We start from the raw sequence: 24,210 nt of genomic DNA on the forward strand, positions 1-24,210 counted from the left end.
ACAACAAAAGGTTATTAAATCACAACCAAATCACTCCGAGGCTGGTGAAGGAAAACCATTACATATAGTATGTTACTAAGAAAAAGTCCTTAAGTCTTTCAACAGATTGAGATTACCACTAGATAATACTATGGCAAAAGACATTCTTAAAAAGTTAAATTTGCAGCATACTTAACAATGGATCTAAACTCAGAAAAACAGTAAGAAATAAATTTTAAAATAAAGTATATGAATAGGTATTTTGAAAACTATACTATTATACATTTAAAAGTACACTCAACTTCACAAAAATTTAGGCAAATTAACAAAATGTTTGTGTTAATTATCAGATCAATAAAAAAATGTTTAATTAAAAACCAAGTAGGTGAGGACAGGGGAGAAATAACCTGCCCAGGAGGGAGGGAAAACTTGTCCTGTGAGGATTATTTTATGATCCTCAAAATCTCAAAATTCTCAGCACTGAAAAAAAATCAAATCAGGTGCCTGAGTGACTCAGTCGGTTAAGCCTCTGACTCTTGGTTGAGGCTCAGGTCTTGATCTGAGTTTCCTGAGTTCGGCCCGCATCGGGCTCTGTACTGGCAGCGAGGAGCCTGCTTAGGATTCCTCCCACCCCCTCCCCCCCCCCCGCCCCTCCCCCACTCACGCTGTCTCCGTCTCTCTCAAAATAAATAAACTTAAAAAAAAAAAAAAATCAAATAAGGACAACGTCTCCGTGTTCCTGTCTTCCTTTGTATGGTTTTTCCTAGTCAACCTAACAGGACACCTCTATGCTCAATACAAAGTTCAATGTTTTCACAAACAGATCGCAGGCTTCGTTGCTCCTGTATTAAAGCACTGTCGATTTCTATTCTCAAATCCAAAGTAAGTTTCTACAACAGGCTCTGTAACACTTGCTCCTCTTTAAATGGTTTCCCTATGGGCGCCTGGCTGCCTAAGTAGGTAGAGCAAGCGACTTCTGATCTCAGGTTTGTGAGTTCCAACCCCACGTTGGGTGTAGATTACTTAAAAATAAAATCTTTGAAAAAGAGATGATATTCGCTGAGTGAACAACCAGGCCTTCATTGGTTTAATTTCTCCTTCTCTTTGATCCCCTTCCATAAATCTCTTAATAATATAGTTTCCAGAAACATGTCTAGGTTTTAACTGAAATATAAAGAAGACTCCAGTATCAATGGAGTATACAGTTAACACAACAGCAGTACTCTGATTTGCTAGTCCTATTTTAATTTTCTTATTTTCTTTTAAACTCTGTAAAAAATGTCTATTTATTTATTTTTGAGAGACAGCATGCATGCACCTGCGTGAAAGAGCAGGGGAGGGGCAAAGAGGGAGACAAGAGAATCCCAAGCAGGCTCCGTGCTGTCAGCACAGAGCCCAATGTGGGGCTCAAACCCACGAACCGTGAGATCATGACCTGAGCCAAAATCAAGAGTCAGACACTTAACCAGTGGAACCACCCAGGCTCCCACTAGTCCTGTTTCCAACTTTATATTCTGAACTTACCTTTCATGTTTTGACTTTAAGTTTTTTGTTTGTTTGTTTGTTTGTTTTTTAATTTTTTTATTTATTTTTGGGACAGAGAGAGACAGAGCATGAACGGGGGAGGGGCAGAGAGAGAGGGAGACACAGAATCGGAAACAGGCTCCAGGCTCTGAGCCATCAGCCCAGAGCCTGACGCGGGGCTCGAACTCACGGACCGCGAGATCGTGACCTGGCTGAAGTCGGACGCCCAACCGACTGCGCCACCCAGGCGCCCCTGACTTTAAGTTTTATTGAGAGAATATTGAGAGAATATGCACGCGTGCGCGCGCACACACACACACATACACACACACACACACACACACACGTGCTCGCAAGAGCAGGGGAGGGGCAGAGAGAGGGAGACAGAGAATCCTAAGCAGAGTGCACTGTCAGCACGGAGCCCAATGCAGGGCTCGATCTCAAGAACCATGAGATCATGACCTGAGCCAAAACCAAGAGTCCGAGGTTTAACCTAAGCCACCCAGGCACCCCTGAAGTTTTGACTTTTTATTCTTTTGGCTTACAAATGCAAAAGCACTGACAGTCGAAAACTGTAATTGTTGTGAGTTCACATCCCCACCCAGTCTAGCTTCCTCAGATGGACTCCAGAGCAAATGGAGCCCAAGCTGTGACAGTCCCCCACCCCTCCCCTCCCCATGGCTAAGTTCAAAGAATTGATTTCTAAGGTCCTAATATAGAACTTGAATCTATAACAAGAACCACAGCTAACCTCAGGGAAATGCACAGCTGTAAAATGAAATTAACAAGAAATATATTCTTTTTTGAAACTTCTATCATTTAACAGTATTTTTCTTTTTCTTTCCGAGTTTTTATTTCTTACATATTGGTTTTCTTCTCTCTCTTCTCTTTTTTTAACAGTATTTTTAATCCAACAGACATGCTATTTCCTAGGGCCTAAAACCTGGGTTCTCCAAATAGAAGTTGGCCTTCCAATGAGTAGGTATTTCTCATCCGACAGCAGCGAAAAGCTGACCTGGGAAAATCAAGGGGTTCAGCAGTCATATCCCTCCCATAAGGAGGGAAGCATCAAGGACTCAGGTGCAGCTGTAAGACAAGGGGCGGCCCAACTGCAGCCAGATCCCCACCCCAGGGGAGAGCCAGCTGCCTTTACGCCACCCTCCGGGGCTCCGCAGCATTTAGACTACAGTCTTTCACTTCGCAAAGGGAGACTAATTCTTGTCACCTAAGGGCAGAGGAGGTTAGCTGCTCAAGCATAAACAGGAAGATACAAATATAGTTTTTAAACTCTGTACTTCTATTGTTCAAAACAGTACAAAAACTGACGCTCCGAGGCATCGAATACAACTTGAAAAACTCGTTCCAATTTACACCTGCCTAGGACGTTAAGACTACACAGAATTTATCTTTTCTTTATGGTTTTATGCAATGGCAAATATTCTTCAGCAATAGCTGCCCAAGAGGCAGAAGGTGAGCAATGAACTTTAAGGGTAGGCTACCTACCGGCAGTGACCGAGCTACAGCCAAAGAATGGCACAAGCACGTGCCAACACTCAACTGAGGAGACCCATCCATAAGGCAGTGGTGAAGGAAGCTTGCATACTTGCCTGAATATTCAAAGTGATTAAAATATGTAAGCAGGGGTCCCCAGACCAGCAGCAGCGGCATCACCTGGAAACTTGTCAGAAATGCAAATTATCCGGCCCTACTCCAGACCTCTAGAGACAGAAGCTCTATGGGGCACAGCGATCATGTTTTGACAAGCCCTCCGGGTAACCCCAAAGAAGCATGCTACAGTTGGGGAGCCACTGCGTATGTGAAGCTCCCAACAGCCAGTCCATCAGTACTCTCTCCAACACGAGGCCCTCAGGACCCTCTCCTGGGAGTAAACTTTATATTCAAAAAGCCCTGAGTAAAATGCCAAGAATTAACCATCTTTTCCTTAGCAGCTGAATAAATACTGTATTACGATAAACACTCCCAAAGTGCTATGCCAAAGAGAAAAACAGCCTGGTTTGCAAGGGCTGGTTATACAATTGTATCATTTTGCACAGGGTTCATTTAATATAATGCTTTATCCACCACTGTGCAATATTACAGGTAATAAGATTTCAAAATCCTTCTTAGTTTAAATGGCTTACCGGTCTATGCCGAAATTAAGAACTAATTCAATCTAGAGCTGTTTAAATTGCATTATGACTCCTTTGCAAGTAACCGCAACGCATTACATTCGTTTCCTTGTTTGACAGCATCGCAACAGTCTAGGATACCTCTTACTCCGTCATTAACGGGTGCTCCACAAATACACTACATTCACATATATGCATTATACATGTGTGTACAGTTCACATATGTGAATATACATACATGCGCAAGCGCACACACACACACACACACACACACGCACACACATGCACAAGCACAAGAGCTCAGACTTGGTGAGATGCCCTTTCGAGACCCAGCTTTGGCAAGGCCTTCAGAGGTAAGCAAGGAGGCGGTACCATATGATGCAAGTGTTTTCATCTAGACTCTAAGAGTAGATGATGCCCACCTTGTGGAAACAGCTCTGATACACACAGCAGTGGCCTACTCCGCACCAGCCTGGAGATCAGCCACCTGGTACACATTTGCTTCGGCTGACGTCATAGTTGTCTACTGCCGCTATAACAAATTTCGACAAACTCAGTGGCCTGAAACTATACAAACTTATTATCACACAGTTCTGGAATTCAGAAGTCCAGCATAGGTCTACTGGGCCAACATCAAGCAGTCAGCAGGACTGTGTTCCTTTTGGAGGCCTTAGGGTAGAATCCACTTCCTTGTGGTTTTTGGGGTTTTTTTGTTTTGTTTTTGATGCCACTAATATCCCTTGGCTCATGGCCTCTTCCTCGGTCTTCAAATCTGACTCCGACTCTCCTACCTCCCTCTCTATAAGGACGCTTGTGATTTCACTGGGACCACCTATATAATCCAGGATAATCTCTCCATCCCGACACCCTTTATTACTATTTTTTTAATGTAATCTCTACCCCTAATGTGGGGCTTGAACTCACCACCCTGAGACCAAGTGTCACATGTGCCATTAGGCGCCCCTAACACTCTTTATTTAACCACATCTTCAAAGTCCTTTTTGCTATATAAGGTAAAATATTCACAGGTTCTGGGGATTAGGGCATGGACATCTTTGGGGAACAATTATTCTGCCCACCACAGTTCCTAAGCAGTGCAAAAATGCTATTTCTACAGTTTAAAACTCTGACTGGCTTATTTAAAAGCTTGTAATAATACACTTCCCAATAAACCTGGCAAACTTCCTGAGTCACGGAACCGGTATCTAGTACCAGGTTGGATTCTCGCAATTTGCAAAAACTGCTCATCCAGCTGCAACAGGAAACTAACACATCAACCAAGGTCTAAATAGTTGGCTTCCAGTGTGATCAGAAACCATTAAAGCTACTTAGTTGTAAGTGACAGGAACAGCAATAAAGGTCATATTGGACTTCCTATGTGTTGGCTAGCTTGTAAGTGCATCATAGCCATTAATTCAATTTAATCAACTGTTCTCACCTTGTCTTACGAATCTGTAAAATGCATTTTTTAAGTAAGCTCTCTGCCCGACAGGGGGCTTGAACTCATGACCCCAAGATCAAGAGTCTCCTGTTCTACGGACAGCCAGTCAGGCACTCCTAAAATGGGTTAATAAAACTTCAGGAGTTATTGGGGAACTAAATAACACACGTATAGTACTTAGTACAATGCTTCACACTTTGTAAACACTCAGCAAACGTCAGTCTAATACATTATGACTATAGATGGTGGCTGGAAACTTTTATCAACATGAGAGATCTTTTCCCAGTTTAATAGTAACAGTGATAAATTATGGATGTTTCCCCAGGCCAACAGACAGACACATCCAACACATTCCTTTAAACAGGGGTCTGGGTGTACTCGTTCATCCCATGGTATGCACGCAACAGAACTTACTCAACTATTCCCCAAGTAAGAGAAATGCACGTGACTCCCTTGTCATTAGAAATAAAGCTACAGTGGATATCCACGCCCCTACATAGTTTCTTCTGATATTTTTTTTATATCTAAAACAGGTTACCATATACACTTAAGGTTCTTTCAAATATGACACTTAAGTCTCAAACAACAGAAGGCCTACCCAAACAATATTAACACCAAAGTTAGGGTACTGCTATGGGTGCTATGGTAGAATAACCTGGGTTGTAAAACCTCATGGATCCTAAATTTATAGATCAAATGAAAGGCTAGCATAAGTTACTCTTCCATATTTCAGAATACTATTATTTCATAATAATCTAAAATCTACAGCTCACAGTTCAAGAAATTAAAGATCCTATTTAATGATGGGAAAATAATCATAATATATCTTAAGCAAACAGGTGTTAAATCCAATTTTGTTGAAATATACACAAGAAAATACACCTAAAATAACATTTAAAATACTAAAAAGTATTCTTGGTGGGATGCAGCTACAGTCAATTTTCATCTTTATCTCTTGAGGTATTTCCCAATCCTTCTACAATGAGAGTATGTACTACTGTTTTTACAAGAATAAAAGTTCAGGGGTGCCTGGGTGGCTCTTGATTTCGGCACAGGTCGTGATCCCACGGCTCGTGAGTCTGGGCCCCACTGCACTGTCAGTGCGGAGCCTGCTTGGGATTGATTCTCTCTCTCTCCCCTCCACTGCCCCCCGCCCTCCCTTGCTCACTCACTCTCAAAAAATAAACTTTAAAAAAAAAAAAGGAAACTTTAGATTTAAAAGAAAACCAAAGGAGCAACATGCTTTCAGTATGTATATCCAACAAATGAATAGCTGTGTAACAAAGTACTTTTGTTTAATTTGGTCAGTCACATTGGCCCATGCCCAGACTGCTAAAGGTACCTCAGAAAAAATCCCTTATAATTTCCAAAAGTAAATTCTACACCCACATCCGTTTTCCACTCTGCCAGCTCTCATTTTCAGATCACCGAAACATAATATTCTCATCAAGTGCAGACAAGATACGGGTGGACAAAATTTGACACGGTTTATTTCAGCCACAGACTCCATCCTGCTGCAGCTTGTCTATTTTCAGCACAAACCTGCTTCAGGCCTGAGACCCAGGTTCCTTGCTAGCTGGATTTCTGATTCATTCTCAAGTTCCATATTGAAACCAGGGTTCCTAAAAATAACTGACATCCTTTCCTACTTGCTCCTCCTCTGGATTTGGTCTGAAAAACCCTGTAATAGATCTTGTTCCACAGACCTTATTGATGCAAATCGGCTTCCACAAACTTTTACCTCGTCGGCTCACAGTAAAATTCCTACATTTTCTGTTAACTGAAGCTGTCGAACTTAAGAAACATAATCGAATTTCAAGCTGTTACCAGCAGACTAGGCTGTAGTGCCACCGTGGATATATCGAAGTTCTTCCGGCAAAACACGATCCAGCCATACCAACCTTGGTTCAAGTAAGTGAGCGTCTCGTCGTGCAGTTTGACGGCTGGCGAGGTGGCGGCGCACATCACATACTGAAAGGGTGGGTGTTTAGTCTCACCATCCAACGGAAGGCTGGAATCTTCCTGCTTAAAAATGGGCAATGCCAAGACATCGCTGAAAGGCAAAGGAATCAACATTGACCTGAGTTTGAGTTTAAAATACTTGAAAGCATATAAAAACATGTAGGGGTAGCTTCTTTTAAAACTTTAAGTTCAAAGGCACCCGACTGGGCCAGTTGGTGGAACATGCAACTTCTGATCTTGGGGTTAGGAGTCTGAGCCCCGCGTGAGGTCCAGGCGCTACTTAAAAAAATAAAGAAACTTTTATAAAAAAATAAATAAAATAAAATTTAAGCCCAGAAACGTCATGTAGAATGAGAGAAATATTAATGTTAATCTGGCTCCCCCAAAAGATAGTATTAATAACCCATCTCTCCAGCGTGGGGCGGGGCGGGGGGGGGGGGGGAAGAGTGGGAGAGCAGCTATGATTAAGCAGATAAAATAAGAAGTATTTAATAGTTAATAAAGTCCATGCTGATTAAGCAAGAGATCTAACAATAATATGTATGCTACTTCAAAAAACTCTTTAAAAACTTTAAACTCCATATTATTTCTATGAAAAAAAAAGAGCAAGTGCATAGCTACCTGTTTTGAAAGGTAGGTCACACTGGCACCATAAAATCACAAAGAAGCGTCTGATTAAGACGGTACTTTGCAAAAAGTGCCCCGCTAGGCCTGGCAAATGCTGGGCATAAAGCTTCAGGCTTCGTCTGAAACAGTGGCTTCTTCTGAGAAGCAGACAGTTGCTGCAGAAGCAGCTGCTATCTCCCCAAGGATAACTTGGCGCACCGGCTGGGGGGATGCGGGGGAGGGGGGGGGCCTTCTGGGGCACTGCCTATATTCTTCTCTTTTAACCCAAACACATGGATGTGCTTGCTTTGCTTTTTTACAAAAACAGCAGAGAGATAACTTACATTCCATAAAAACTCACCCTTTTAATCATTCAGTGGGTTCTGGCATATTAATAGAGTTGTGCAGTTATCCTATCTAATCCCAGAACATTTTCATCACCCCAAAAAGAAATCTCATGCCCGTTAGCAGTCACTCCCCAGCCCTATTGCCCGACCCTAACCCTAGTCCTGGCAGTGACCTACTGTGTCTCTATGCACTTGCCTATTCTTTTTTTTTTTTTAATGTTTATTTATTTTTGAAAGAGATAGACACACACACACATGGAGTGTGGGCAGGGAAGGGGGGCAGAGACAGGGAGACACAGAATCCGAAGCAGGCTCCAGGCTCTGAGCTGTCAGCACAGAGCCTGACATGGGGCTCGAACTCATGAACCACGACGAGATCACGACCTGAGCCTGAAGTCGGACACTGAACCTACTGAGCCAGCCAGGTGCCCATGCACTTGCCTATTCTCAACATTTAATGCAAAGAGAATCCCATGGCCTTTTGAACTGGCTTCTTTTACTTGAGGTTTTCAAGGTCCCACTGTTGTAGCATTCCCATTTAGGGATGAATGATACTCCCTTCAATCAGACGGATCTAACAGATGGATCAGTCTGTTTATCCACTCTGGGGCATCAGGGCTGCTGCTGCTAGTGTAAACCTAGGAGAATTGCCAGGTTATATGGTTACTCTGTTTAACTTTCTAAGGAACTACCAAAGGGCTTTCCAAAGAGGATACACCATTTTACATTCCCACCATTAATGTATGAATTATAGGTATTTGCTTTGGAGATAAATCGCTGTTCTGTACACCTGTATCTTAATAATGTCTCTATGTTCCTTCCTCCATAAAAAAGTAAAGTAATAACAAAATATCCAAATGAATAACTACTTTATCAACACCACTAGCAAGGGCTTGTCTGAATTGCTTCCCCCTCCCCAAAAGCTGTTAACATACTCAGATATTTGGCTAGTCCATTTTAATGAAATTCAATTTAAAACCAAAAGTGTAAATAAATGAGATGGGAGAGAAAGGCTGCACTGCGTTCGCTCCTCCCTGCACAGACTCTATTAAAGCACCAGACTGATTATTCAGAGACTAATTACCCACTAGCCCTCTTCGCACCCGGGAATTGCCAACACGCTCCTAAGCACTTAAGTATAACTGAGAAACACACCGTCAGCGCTGGTCCTCAATCCTCTAGAGTTCTTCTCAACACTGCAACCTGAGGGTCACCCGAGGGGCACAGATCTAAAACTTTGCGGCAGATATAAAAACTTTTCAGGAGGCTGAAAAACGGTGCTTTAAGACTTAGAGCAACTCTCTTCATGAAAAACAATCATGATTGTTCCATGGTAGATGAGTGTATATATATATATACTCATATATATATATACATACTCAATATATATATATATTCTTATGTTGTATATACGTAAGCATTTTAAGGATGAGAAAAAGGGGCACCTGGCTGGCTCAGCCAGTACAGCATGCAACTCTTGATCTCGGGGTTGTGAGTTCGAGTCCCACATTGGGTGTAGAGATTACTTAAAAATAAAATCTTAAAAAAAAAAAAAAAAAAAAAGATCCTTTGCTATTGAAATCCCAATTCATTTGAACTAGGGTCCCGGCAAGGCCCCACTCTGCTCTTCTTCCCTCTTCTACTTGTCCTCACTGCCCCTGGCCCCCACACCAGCCTCCCACCCTGCCTCTTTCAAGGCGTCTGTACTGGTGCTGGGTTTGGAGCTACTCTTCTGCTGATGTCCGTCTAGTTCACTTCATTTAAATGTCACCTTCACAGCGACAGCCTGCCAACTGCAGTCCGCCCATCCGTGTTCCCAACTCCCCTTGTCCTGTTCTATCTTCCCACAGAGCTTGTCACCTTCCCACAGTACACAGGACTTAAGTTTGTACCACCCCTAAGTATACAACCATCTCCCAAATTTGTTTCACTTCACTGACTCACCCCAACATTTAGAGCCTCAAATACCTGCTGAATCAATGAACCAACTGCAGCCCTAATAATCAATCATTATTAAAATGAAAAAAAACAGGTATCTAGGTAATTTAACATCCTCATGTCTACTAAGCCAAACCTTAGGAAAGAAAGTCCCAGGAGTCGACTGTTTTTGTAATCCCACATCCCAGACAGGTAGAGCTCCCAGGGATCAGACAAGCAAATGAAAAGTCTCAAGGCTTCAAATTATTACAAGTAATTTTGAAATGCCAGTACCCAAAAATAACCAGGCACACAAAGACAAACAAGACTCTGGGAGCAAGAACCAACAGCAAAAACAACAGATGGCATACACCCAGTTCCAGATCTGTCTGTTGGTATTCAGCTCTTTTCCGCCTCTGTTGCAGAGGGGTTCGAGGTCTGAAACTACACATACAAGACTTCTTGCCAGCTGGAGTCTTGCTAAGTCATCCCAAAGGGAAGCACTGGTGGGAAGTGAAAAGGGAGTAGGAAAAGACAGAGGCGGGCAGGCGCACAGAGGGTGGCTACAGGAAATTTCTAGGCCGCGGCAGCCACGCCCCCAGGCACAACCAGGTAACAAGCCCTCCTCCCCAAACTGTTCCAGCACCTTTGCAACTACTTCACTACATCTTTCTCTGCTTGAAACATCTAAATGGTTTCTATTTTCCTAACTGGACACAGACTGATACCCCCAAAGAATTCAGATGCTGGAATTATTGGACCTATACTATAAAATTATGCTTACTCTGTATAAAGAAATACAAAAGGCAAGCCCAGGGACACCTAGGTGGCTCACTTGGTTGAGCGACTGGCTCTTGGTTTCCACTCAGGTCATGATCTCACCATTTGTGAAATCGAACCTGCTTGAGATATTCTCTCTCTCTCTCTCTCTCTCTCTCTCTCTCTCTCTCTCTCTCTCCATCTCCGTGTCCCTCCCCTGCTCACTCACACACTCTCTCTCAAAATAAATTTAAGAAAATGTAAATAAAAGACAAGCCCAAATGATCTGCAAGGAAGAGAAAATTTTAAGGGACAGTAAAATAAAAAGGAACAAACAGAACTTCTAAAACTGGAAAATAAAATTGATAAAATTAAGAACTTAGCTTTAACAGCAGCTCAAACAGAAATATATAGGTAAAAAGAAGTTATGGAAAATGCAAAGGAGACATTAAGAAACAAAGGACAAGGTGAGACAATTTCACACTGAATTGAATTCCCAGAAGAGGAAAACATATCACAGAGACAGTATTTGACCTAAAGGCTGAGCAATTGACTGATTCAGGAAGCCCAGATAACCAAAGCAGGATAAGATGTGGTATATATACACAATGGAGTATTACTCAGCAATCAAAAAGAATGAAATCTTGCCATCTGCAACTACGTGGATGGAACTGGAGGGTTTTATGCTAAGTGAAATTAGAGAAAAGACAAATAGCATATGACTTCACTCATATGAGGACTTTAAGACACAAAACAGAGGATCATAGGGGAAGGGAACCAAAAATATAAAAACGAGGGGGACAAAATGGAAGAGACTCTTAAATACAGAGAACAAACAGGGTTGCCGGAGGGGTTGGGGTGGGGGGTGGGCTACATGGGTAAGGGGCACTAAGGAAGACACTTGTTGGGATGAGCACTGGGTGTTATACATGGGGGATGAATCACTGGAATCTTCCTGAAATCATTATTCCACTATATGCTAACTAACTTGGGTCTAAATAGATAAATAAATAAAATTAAATAAAAATAAAGATATTGTGTTTAAAGAAAAAGGGAATCAATCACTGGAAAGCAGGAATGGGGAGAAGAGGTGGGAGAGATGAGGAGGGGTCCTGGAGTGTCCTGGAATCATCAAGTGCTAGGGGTGGGGAGCAGAGGATGAGGCCACCGTGGGAGCAGCACAGTCGCAGCTGTGGCAAAAGGATGCACTTGAATGCCGAGGCTGTGAACTTCAAGTAAGACCCATTCACTGCTTTTCTAGACCACATTCAGCTGCTTAGGTGTCTTAGGTGTCACATTTAATCAGGGTTACAGTTTTGCTGCAATAAAAAAGGTGGGAGGGGAATAAAGCAAGAGGGCCAAGAGAGACGGAATATTAACAAGGAAGAAGTAATTACAACAATTGCACATGGAAATTAAAAGTGGCTGAAGAAAAAAAGGTGTTCAAGAAGGCGAACTGAGTCGAATCAACGACCGTAGATGGGCCAAATGACAGAGCAAGAGGAGGGTCCTAAAGGAATGAGCTGAGAGGGTAGAAGGTGGTAGTTAACGCTTAACTCTGAATTTGAGATTATATGTGGGTTGCACGATTGGAAATGTCAAGGTCTAACCATAAGATTGAGTAGCTAAAGATAATACCACTGTAAGAAAGATACAAGGAACAGAAATGTCAGGCTACTAGAAGGCCCATTTAAGTGTCTTCTGAATCACCGAAAATTAAAACAGCAATAGTGTCAGATAGTGACAGTGAACCAGGACCTAAAATTTTAAAAATGAGGAACGACCCAGGGTGCCTGGGTGGCTCAGCCTTGGTTAAGTGTCCAACTTTGGCTCAGGTCACGATCTCATGGTTCCCGGGTTCGAGCCCCACTTTGGGCTCCACGCTCTCTCCCTCTCGTGGGATTCTCTCTGCCCCTTGCTCACTCGCACTCTCCTCTCTCTCTCGGGGGGTGGGGGGGGGGGCGGAAATGAGGAATGACCCAGAAATCACTAAGATGACTGCAATAATTGGGTGACTGGTTGACATTTGGTAACATGAAATTCAAAGTCGGGAGGTCTTGCCAGGAAGGAGACAGGAAGCGTAGCTTGAGATGGCAATGAAAGGAAGGGGGTCCTTCCCTAGGCCTGTGGAAACAGACCACCACCGCTTGAGAGGGCTTCAGAGGAAAAGTCATCATTAAGAGACAGAGTTGACTACGTTAGTTTCCCAGGACCGTCACAACAAAGCACCAAGAACCGGATGGCTTAAGACAGAAACGTGTGTCCCTCGGCTCTGGAGGCCAGAAGTCCGCAATAAAGGTGTCAGTGTGGTTGGTGCCCTGTGAGGGCTGTGAGCGGGCTCTACTCTGGGCCTGTCTCCCAGTTTCTGGGGTTTGGTGACATCTTTTGTGTTCCCTGGCTTGTGGACGCATCACTCCAGTCACATGGTCAGCAGCAACCAGTGTGCCTTCACTTAAGTCTTCCTCCGTGCCCAAATGTTCCCTTTTTATAAGGACACCGGCACCTGCCCTGATTACATCATTTTTACTTGATTACCTCTATGAAGACCTTATTTCCAAATAAGGTCACATTCTGAGGTCCTGTGGGCTAGGACTTCCAATATATCCTTGGTGGGGGCTGGGGGTGGGGGGGGTGGGGGGGGAGGGGCACAATTCAACCAATTAACATTGACCACTTAGGGGATTTTTTTTTTTTTTCAATGTTCATTTTTGAGGGAGCGACAGAGCACAAGCAGAGGAGGGGCAGAGAGAGAAGGAGACACAGAATCCAAAGCAGGCTCCAGGCTCTGAGCTGTCACCACAGAGCCTGATGCAGGGCTCGAACCCACGAACCGTGAGATCATGACCTGAACCGAAGCCACCTAGGTGCCCCACTAAGGGGATTTTCTGATGACAAACTGAGAATTCCAGAGGGCAACATGGAAGGAAGTTAGGAACTGGTAAGAAAGCGGAGATGGGTAAAGAATTGGGGGGGGGGGGGGCAGGGGCGCGTGGGTGGCTCAGTCAGTTGAACATCCGACTTTGGCTCAGGTCATGATCTCACGGTTTGTGAGTTCGAGCCCCGGGGACAGGGTCTGTGCTGACAGCTCAGGGCCTGGAGCCTGCTTCTGATTCTATGTCTCATTCTCTCTCTGCTCCTCCCTCACTTGTGCTCTGTCTCTCTCTGTCTCTCTCTTACTGTCGATCAAAATATAGGAGAAAAGCAGCAACCTGAAAATCTGGAATTTCTCGTAGTCCTGACAAATACTAAGGGCACAAAAGGTCTGGTCCAATATGCCCTAAAAAACTTATACATATGTCTAGGAGAGACAGATCAAAAAGGCACAAGTATAATAAAAAGGAAGTTATAACTAATGACATAACAACTAAAAAGATGAGAATATCACTACCAACTTTGTGCCAATATATTGGAAAACATGGATAAGATGAATATGCCCTAGAAAGAGAACTTATCACAGGGTGCCCGGGTGGCTCAGTCCGTTGAGTATCTGACTTCGGCTCGGGAGTTCAAACCCCGTGTCAGGCTCTGTGCTGACTGCTCAGAGCCTGGAGCTGAAGCCTGCATCAGATTCTGTGTCTCTGTCTCTCTCCCTCAAGAATAAACTTTAGAAAAAACTTAAGAAAAAAAAAAAGATAACATCAAAACTTTCTTCAAGACATAACGACACCTGGCCGGCTCAGTTGGTGGAGCATGTGACTCTTGATCTTGGGGTTGGGAGTTCGAGAATAAAATCTTAAGAGAAACAGAAACTTTCTTCAAGACATAAATAGCTGTTAAAAAAAAATCCTACAGACACTGATATCATGGTTAAAACATTTCCCCCCAAAGAAAATCCCTGTCCCGGAATGGTTTTACAGGCAAGTTCTATCAGACTTTCAAAGGCAGTTCTTACACAAACTCTTCAACAGAACAGAAAGAGAATACTTCCTAACTCATTTTATAAGTGTAAAGTAATTTGGAGTCAAACTGGCTACAAACGGAACTAAAAAGAAAATGAAAAGCTCATTTCAGCCATAAATATAGATACAAACAAACAAACAAACAAATTAAGTATTAACAAACCAAATCCAAGAGTACTGTGACAAAGCATGGTCTAGTTGAGTATTCCCCCAGAACACAAGGACAGAATGCAGAATCTGTAAACAGAACACCACACTTCTGGACAGTCGATTTAGAACAGAATGGCATTGTGAAGAGGTTCGAGTAAAAAGTCTTTTCAAGTAGGGAAAAGTGCAATTGGCCTCCTACTTCATACCATACCAAAAACAAAACCAAATTTATTCCAGATAGACTGTAATCCTAGGCATAGTCTATAAAGTAACAGATCGTTAGAAAAGACTGTAAAAATATCTTTGACCCTCACAGTAGAGAAAGACTAACTGTAAGTGAAAACATTAGTCAATTTGACCATCTCAAAATCAAGAACGTCAGCTCAAAAGCCACCAAAAAGACAACGGGAAGACAAGTCGTGGAGGTGAAGTATTAATGACATTTATGCATAATCAAAGACTATATCCAGGATCTATGAAGAACGACAATAGGAAAAGGAAAAAGAAAACAATAGAATTAAATGACGACACAGGTGCTGCCTTCAAATCTTGAGACAGTTACAGATAAACATATACACCCTTCAATGTATCTATTAGAAGACAAACACCAGGAGGAGAAAGCACCCAACCAAAGAAGTTGGAAAATAACCAGAGCAAGCAAGAACCTGAGGACGACAATAACCACAAAAATAAAACAGAAAACCCAACCTAAAAGAAAAACAAAACCAAAACTGTTTTTTTTTTTTTTAACGTTTATTTATTTTGAGGGAGAGAAAGCACGTGGGTGCAGGCGTGACGGTGGGGGAGGGGCAGAGAGCGAGGGAGAGAGAGAGAGAATCCCAAGCGGGCTGTGTGTGCAGGGCCCGATCCTGAGAACCAGTCCTGCAAACCCTGAACCGAATCAAAACTCAAGTGCTCAACTGACGGTGCTCCCCAAAATTTGGTTTCATGCAAGGCACTAAAGATACAGACAAACCTCTGAAATAGGTCACAAAAGCAGGAAAAGACGGGGAGTTCCTGTGAGGTAAAAGGGAATAATCACAAATACAGAGATCTTTTTTTTAAAACCTAAAAACTTAAAGCAATTTTATATGAAGAGTAAAATGACCACAACTGGCTAACGTTCATAAATTCTGAATATTCCTATGTCCACTGCCTAAATTACATGTCCAAACATCTACTTTGTGCAAAAAAATTAAAATCACCAAATCCAGGCCGCATTCCAGGTGAGCTTTACAAAATCTTGAAGAAACCGTTAAGTCTCATCTCATAAAAAATTTCTAGGGGTACCTGGCTGACTCGGTCCGTAGAGCGTGAGATTCTTCGTGAGTTCAAGCCCCACGTTGGGCATACAGTCTACATATCTAAATACATAAACACAACTTTTAGCCCATAAGAGAGAAAGCTATCCAACTCACTTGAAAGTGATACAGACTTGATGTTAAAAAAAAAAAAAAAGGTCTTGATGTTTAAAAAAATAACAGGAGTACAAGAAAATAAAATTGAGGACCAATCTCATCTAGGAACAAAGATCATCTATTTATGAAACTTTGGAAACCTTCTCTAAAATCAGAAAGAAGATCAAAGAATCAAGTTTTTAGTGGTTCTAAACAACACTACAGCAAAGCCACGGCCAACACACCAAGGCAAGAATGTGAAATGTAAAGACCATACAGGAAGAAACAAATCTACCACTATTTACAAATACTGTTGGGGCGCCTGGGTGGCTGGCTCAGTCGGTTAAGCGTCCGACTCCGGCTCAGGTCATGATGTCCCAGTTTGGGGGTTCGAGCCCCGCGTCGGGCTCTGTGCTGACGGCTCGGAGCCCGGAGCCTGCTTCGGATTCTGTGTCTCCCTCTCTCTGCTCCTTCCCAGCTCGCACTTTGTCTGTCTGTCTCTCAAAAATAAGTAAACGTTAAAAAAAAAATCAAAATAAATACGAATAAACGTTTAAAAAATATATAAAGATAAAAAATATACATATTTTAAACGTTTATTCATATTTATCTTGATCATGAAAAGTAACTAGAAAAACTGACTGGAAAGTCTGAGAGCCTACAAATTATTAGAACTAGTAAATTCACCGAGGTCCGGGGCGGGGGGGCGGGGGAGAGAAGCAAAATACAACAAGACGGAGAAGAAAACGTATATAGCCTTCCTGGCAGATTTTCCTTGTATCCAGAAAGAGCGCGTCCCACTACTCGTATGGACTGGCAGGCGGCCAAAAGGTGCGATGGAAACGAGTGGAAGCCTAGCCCGGCCCCGGCGCGTCAGGGCGCAGCCGCGCCGCTCGCTGAGCCACACGGTGGCAGGCCACTCGACTTCTCTGAGCTCCGCTCTTCCTTGAGAAGGAAACCTGTTTTCCGCATCTCCAGTCTAGGCACGCGCCGAGCCAGCGGAGGGCAGAGGTGTGGTCCACGGAATCCCGAGGAAACGGAGACTCTTTCGGGGGGTTCGGAAGGCCAAGCTTATTTTCAGAATCCCGGCGAGGCGTGATCGGCCTTTTCCCCTCCGATGACACCTGCGCTCGGCCGACGGCGGTCAGAAGTGCTGGTGCCCTCGCGCGAACCGGGGCAGTGGCACCGAACCGGACCCGGATCAGGGCAGGCGTAGCCGCTGCGCAGTAGTCACTCATGTCAGGCCACAGCGGCTCTTGGGCGGGTACAACACATTTCTGCCGCACACCTCGGGGTGGTCCCGAGGAAAGCCGTCGTGCCAGCGCTCGATCTGCAGGCCGCCCCGGCGGTTTCTCTCACAAAGTATCAGTTTGACGTGAAAGAAGAACTAACAGGCGCACCCGGGTGTCTCAGTCGGTTAAGCTTCGGGCTCCTGATTTCACCTCAGGTCACGATCTCAAGGTTGTGGGGCCGGAGCCCCACATCGGGCTCCCTGCTGACAGCACAGAGCCTGCTCGAGAATCTCCCTCCCTCCCTCCCTCCCCCCCCTCCCCGCTCAGGCTGCCCCTCCCCCTCCCTCTCTCAAAATAAATAAATAAATAAATATAAAAAAAAAACAACAAAGAAAAACAAAGTACGATTATTCAGACCTAGGCATCCGGCAAACTTCCTCCAAACCCGAACAAAGCGGGCCGTCGTTTCCTGGAGAACAACTGCGAGCGTGTCAGAGGCGGCGGTCGGCTGGGTTCTAGAAGGACGGCTGGAGGCCGCCAGAGGAAGTCGCGGCCGGCCGGGAGGCCGCCAGAGGGGCCCGGCGGCGCTCCGAGACAGAATCGCGAGCGCCGGCTGCGAGCGGCCAGGCCCGGGCGGCTGCCAAGTCGGGCAAGTGCCAGTTCGCGGGACTCGCGCCCCGCCCGACCCTACTAAAATCTCCCTGGGGCTCAGGGTGCCGTGGCGGGACACCGCGCACCGAAGAAGCCTCCGAGAAACGCCCACCTCGAGCGGCAGCCACTCGGGCCCCCGGTTAGCGACGCGAGAAGCCCGACACCCGGCGGGCACCGCTCTCCCTCGGCTCCCGCCCCTCGCGTCCTGCCGGCGTCCTCCCGCCTCCACGAACTTTGCTGCTGGCACCGCGGGGCTGTGTGTCCTCGGACCCGTTCTGCTGACGGGACGGAGGCCCCCCCCAGGGCCGTCTTCCGGACGCGCGGGGTCAAAGCCTCGGGCCGAGGTCTCCTCAGTCTCCCCGCGGCAACACCAATGCCCCTCGGCGAGGTGGTGACTTCATGCGTTACGTGTCATCTAAAGAGCTCACGTTCCTTAAGTCCTGAAAGTTACGTGGCTCCAACTATACATTTCGCGTCAGCCAAACTCAGGTGGCCCCAAAGACCCCCTCGAGAAAGTTTTGAAGAGTCACTTTCTAGAGGCCACGTGGTCGTCTGGCCCTCACTTCGCAAAACAGAGCGACCCAGACTCCAAGTTCCGAGGGGCTTCAGACTTCCGTCCTTCGGCGAGGGGAGCCTCGGCCTCGGTCTGGAACGGCAGTGCCACCGGCAGGCGACGCGCGCCGCCCCCGTCACGTCTGCGGGCTCCGGGTTACCCGCTTCAAAGGGAGGGCCTGGTTAGGAAGTTCCCAGGATCTCCTCGTCCGTCTCTAGAATCCTGGTGTAACGAGCGCAAAGACTCTCGGAAACACTCACGAGCCGCCTCGCTGCCAACAGAGTCTGCAGCCGCTCACACCTCGTGCACACACGTGGCACAGCCGCAGACACGGGGAGGGGGGAGGGGGGAGGAAGAGAAGCAGAGAAAACACGCGGACCAAAGTCAAGTGGAAAGGAGAAGCAAAGGGAATACGAGAAATTGCCACAACGTCCCCCAACACCGTTCGCCTGCTCTGTTTAACGCACACAGGTTTTTATCTTTTATTTTTATTTTTCACACAGGCTCCGTGCCTAACGGGACGCTTGAACTCACGACCCCGAGATCAAGAGCTGCATGCTTTACTGACTGGGCCAGCCAGGGGCCCTAATGCAAACAGATTTTTAAGTCAGACCATCGAGAGAAACCGTCTTTTTTACAAGCCGTCTTCCCCCAAATCCACAGAAACCCATTTCTTAGAAAGTCTTTAAAAATGGCTTAAACCATCCAAAGAGCAAATACGGTAAGCACACTTCACTCTGGAACACGAAAGAAAAGTTTACTTTGTAGGCAGCTTTCCATTTTATTAAGAAGTCCGTTCTCCAATAATGTCCATTTTTGCACCTCAAATTTACTTCTTGAACTTACGGGAGGACAGATCACGGGGAAAGCCAGGCAGCAACGGCCTTACTTCCCATCTGATGCAGAGGAAAAGAGCCTGCCTGCCCGCGCACGTGCATTAAAAAGACACCGGGCCCCCCTGAGATCCAGCCTCCTCAGGGCTCCAGGTCTAGGCCAGGGAAGGACGAGTGCAATCACAGGAGGCCTGCGACAGCCCTCATCTTTCTTCAGACTTAATCCACAGCAAGTCCATTTTGGAGCTGCCCAAGTTTGAATCTCAAATCAAGGGCCTTGAATTTGCAAGAGGCGAGCAAGTACTCTCATCGGTTCCTCAGTTTTGAGGACCCAACTGAATGTGAAAGAACAAAACTAAACTAAACAAGCTCCTTGAAAACCTGGCATTTGCCTTCAAAGATACCTGGAAATTTAGATGAAATGGTACACCGTGAAACAATAACCAAAAACATCCAATGGAAAGTTTCCCCGTGGCAAGTATTGTAAGAGACCAGTAATTGTAAGATGTCAGGCATTATTTTAAGAACAAGGTCAGGGAAATGTTTTGTAGCATGATTTTCTTTCCTTTCCACAGAATAAACCATACATAAAAGTTCGTTAGTTGGCTGAGTCACTAAAACAAACAAAACTCTAGGAAAAAAGTAAAAGCTCAAAATAACCCCAATAAGCAAAGTTCTTGGCAGCAAACTCTCCTTTTCCTGTAACTGAGAAGTGAGAAGCAGCTTTTCAGCCGAAAACGCTACATTCCCTTCAGGTGCCTTAACTAGCCTCCAGGAGCTGCGTGGCGCTTGAGGCCCACGTTTTCAAGTGGGGAATCACGGTCCGCAGGACGCCTGTCCGGGATGACCCTATGACTTCCAATAGATCAATTTCTTCAAGTGAAACAGTTGTTCCCGAAAAGAAGCCACCTCGCCCAGAGCCCTCAAGTTGCACAAGTGCCGAGAGGAAGTGCCAAGTTCAGGGAGAGGAGCACATACCCACCCAATCAGGGTCAGAGTCTGGTGACGAAAGGCTTTCCCCCACCCACTTCCACGCTCTAAGAAACACCTCCTCCTTTCTGAGAGTCCTTTAGTGCCCAAAGTTTCCCGTGTAAGACCCAAAAGCTGAATTTCTTCAGGGAGCAGTCTCCACCATCCCCGGCCTGCCCTGACCCACAAGTCTTTGCTCAGGACGGTTGTGTCCTCGGTCCTCGCCCAGAGCCGCAGGGAGGTGTATGAAAGCTACTGGGAGACTGGACAGCTCTTCAAAGACACGGGCATTACGTTAAAGAACTTACTTAGAAAATCTCACTGACTTAGCCTTCATAAAAAGCTGCCAAGCCACGGGATTTTACACTTTAATCGGGTGAATTTATAGTGCATCAACTGTATTTCAATAAAGCTGCTAAAAATAAAAATAGCGAGCTACCAAACTGACAGAAGTTATTTAAGAAAACAAAAACAGAAGCACGGCATTCTTCAGGATAAAGGCCAGAGACTAAGCTCAGATCTGTTGCAACCTTCAAAATTAAACAAAATGAATGGCTGCTGGTACAGGCAGCAGAGACTAAACAAACTATTGTTTGTTGTGCAATCACTGCATCTTAAAGACTTCTTCAAAAGAAAATAGCCTAAGAGGGTGGTCCCCAAAACGAAAAACTTCACATTGAAGCAATCAAAATACAGAACTAAGGCGCTCCCCCCCACCGTGTCCACTTTCGCTTATGACATAATTACTGTTGTAACAGCCGTGATTAAAATTTGCAACCAGGAAAGACTACAATGTAGAACAGAATAGGAACGGGTAACCGAAACCTTAAAGAGTATTTTCCCAGTACAAGTTCTACTATTTCGTACACTGTATTCCAGCTCCAAGCGGCTTGTAAATCACTTGCCAGGAAAGGAAGCCCCTTCCCCCACCAAGCCAAGCCATCCTAACAGCCAGCCAGTTTTCCAGCAAAAATGAAGCCCTCAGGAGCAGTTTCCCGGAGCCAGGCTCGCTCCCACCCCCCGCCACCCCCCTGCCACCCGTCTGGGCAGAGGCCCGCGGGGCTCCCCGGCCCCGACGACCACGCGGCAGGGCCCGGACCCCGCGACCGGGAGGCCCGGGGACCGCCGGGAGCAGCCGCACCCGGTAGAGGCCCAGGGTCGCGCAGGCCTTCCCCCAAGGAGACCGAGGCTTCCGCCCGCCCAGCCCAGGGCGCCCGGTACCTCATGCTGTAGGCGCCGGCGCCCAGCTCCTGCCCGATGCCCGAGAGGCTGGCGTCGAAGTCGTGCACCAGCCCGGACTCGATCACCTCGTCCATCTTGAGCACCCAGGCCATCTTCCGGCCTCGCCGCCGCCCGGCGCGGCCTCCGCGAGCAGGCGATGGGGCCGGAGCTCCGCGGGCGCGCCCTGGGGGAGGGCGCGGGTGAAGCCTCGGGCGGCGCGGCGGATGGTCACCACGGGCGGCCCGGGCGGCGGCCGGGACGAGAGCGTCCGGGACCCCGCAAGCGGGGCACGGCGAGCCCGGCGAGCAGCTGCAGCGGGAGCGGCCGGGCCGCCGGCAGCGCCTCCCTCCCGCGGGCGCCGGCCCCGCGCCTCATGCCGCCGCCGCCCACCCCCTGCGCCGCTAGCGCTGCAGCCGCCGCCGCCCGCCCCGCCCCGGAGCCCCCGGCCGCATACTCCCCGGCCTTGCGCGGGGGCGGGAGCTCAGCCCGCCAGTCACCCGATCCCCGGCCTCGACCCCGGCCCTCGGCCCGCCCGCCCAGGCTCTAGCGCCCCGCCGCCCCGGCCAACCCCGCCGACGCCGCTCTGCCGGCCCGGACGCTGGCTCCTATATGGCTGCGGCCCGAGCTCTCTCGCCGCTTCCGCCTCCTCCGGCCCCGCCCCGGCCCCGCCCCCAACCCCGCGTTCGCCCCTCGCCGGGGCCCGCCCCGCACGGCCCGGCGCTCCGGGGCACCCCCGGCGCTTCACCACCGAGAAACTGTTCAGGCCCTGCGGCGCAGCCCCGCCCACGCGGCAGCTTCGCAGACCCTGCGGCCAGCCGCCTCCCCGCCCCCGGCCCCGGAAGAGGCGGTGCCAGCAGGGCTGCCAGTTTCCGCTCATCCAGGAAAGCGGGCTGATTGACAGGCGAACTGGACAATAATGGCGAGCGCTCGGTCGAGGCTCCCGTGGGTCTCTGGGCTAAACACCCAATCAAAATGCTCTTCCTCTTGGGCGGTCTCTAGGACCGAATTGGCTCCAAAAGAAAGAGTTCATTGGACCGCACCGGAGGAAGTCGCGCTAAACGCCACTCCTGGAGGTTCTTTGCTCCCCCGTGGTCTTTCCGGGTAGTCTCTGGGTTTGCCCCGACTACAGACGGAGAGAGCGTGCCGTGGTGCCTGGGGGCCGAAAGGCCTGTTGGGCAGAACATCTTGATCGACACGAACGTAAGCCAATCAACACTCCTGAAAAGGGCTCCGGAAGTCTTCCCCCCAGTTGCGGAATGCCGACAGCATAATGGCGAGCCGGAGTTAAACGGCTTCGGTCGCGGTAGCCGCCGGGAAGCGTGTTGTGGTTGTCGCTCATGCTTCTGCAGGTTCATTGGGCTTAGTAAGCTAGCTGATTCTCGTTCACGGTATCTGCTCTGTTGTACTCATATGGCTGGGGCTAAAGTCCTCTAGGGCTTCCACACTCAGGTGTTTGATTGCTTGATGTTGGCTGTCGACTGGCACCCCAGTTGGGGTTGCTGGAATGCCTACACAGTGGCCTCTCCGTGTGGTCTAGAGTTACTCTCAGCATGGCAGTTGGGTTCCAAAAGCGAGCGACTCGAAAGGAAGTGGAGATTGCTGGTTTCTTAGTGACAAAGATTCTTTGCTTGAACACACTTAAGTCAGGCTCCCACCCAAACCTTCTCCTAGTCCCATCTGTGCACTTCATTGTAAAATTCAGTTTTGGCGAGAACTCTCCACCTCCCTTGTCTGATCAGGTTCCTTAGCCTCCGCCATCCTCCAGGTGATGTCTGATGACCCTGGCAGGCCTTCAAAAGAATCCTGTTTCGTTCTGCCAGAACCACCCTGCCTTACCTCCTAGTAATTTTTTCATAGTAACTTTTACATTCAGCGCCCCCCAACCTGCTTCTTGGCTGTAAATTCCTACTTAGACATCTGTATTGGGAGTTGACCCTAATCTCCACCGCAAAATTGCGTTGGTCTGATCCCTGATACGTATTGCGATGGTCCTGAGTAAAGTCTGCCTTACCATTGTTAATAATTGCCACGGAATATTTTTTTCTTTAACACAAAACCTGGGATCAGAAACTGACACGGACTCTTTATTCTGTACTGTATTAGTGAAGCAGCTGTAGAATCAGGTTGATTGAGGGAGAGTTCAATAATTTGGGGGCCATGTTTTAAAACTTCCAAAATCCAGGGGCGCCTGGGTGGCTCAGTCGGTTGAGTGACCCACTTCGCTCAGGTCAGGATCTCACGGTTTGTGAGTTCGAGCCCCGCGTCGGGCTCTGTGCTGACAGCTCAGAGCCTGGAGCCTGCCTCCGATTCTGTGTCTCCCTCTCTCTCTGCCCCTCCCCCACTCGTGCTCTGTCTCTGTCTCAGAAATAAACATTAAAAAAATAAAAACTTCCGGGGCGCCTGGGTGGCTCAGTCGGTTAAGCGTCCGACTTCGGCTCAGGTCATGATCTCACGGTCCGTGAGTTCGAGCCCCACGTCGGGCTCTCTGCTGACAGCTCAGAGCCTGGAGCCTGTTTCAGATTCTGTGTCTCCCTCTCTCTCTGGCCCTCCCCTGTTCATGCTCTGTCTCTCTCTATCTCAAAAATAAGTATTAAAAAAAAATAAATAAATAAAAAATAAAAACTTCCAAAATCCACTCTCT

The 24,210-nt window shown here is 47.0% G+C and overlaps 1 protein-coding gene across 7 annotated transcripts in view; it reads right to left on the reverse strand.

Moving 5' to 3' along the window:
* The window catches only part of UBP1 (upstream binding protein 1), a 57,873-nt gene that overhangs the window by 29,358 nt on the left and 4,305 nt on the right, over positions 1 to 24,210 (reverse strand). Inside the window, exons 1-2 of one of the 7 annotated variants that reach the window (XM_042956355.1) lie at positions 21,570 to 21,894; positions 6,975 to 7,126 (exon numbers count right to left, since the gene is read on the reverse strand). In XM_042956355.1, coding sequence (XP_042812289.1) covers positions 6,975 to 7,126; positions 21,570 to 21,682 — 265 coding nt within the window. In that variant the 5' untranslated portion in view covers positions 21,683 to 21,894. Of the gene's footprint in view, positions 1 to 4,054; positions 4,165 to 6,974; positions 7,127 to 17,759; positions 17,927 to 21,569; positions 21,895 to 24,210 lie in introns of those variants that run through there. The other 6 variants (XM_042956349.1, XM_042956354.1, XM_042956351.1 and 3 more) reach the window with 6 other exon arrangements.

This window comes from Panthera tigris, chromosome C2 (genome assembly GCF_018350195.1).
Source record: "Panthera tigris isolate Pti1 chromosome C2, P.tigris_Pti1_mat1.1, whole genome shotgun sequence".
Taxonomy (NCBI): domain Eukaryota; kingdom Metazoa; phylum Chordata; class Mammalia; order Carnivora; family Felidae; genus Panthera; species Panthera tigris.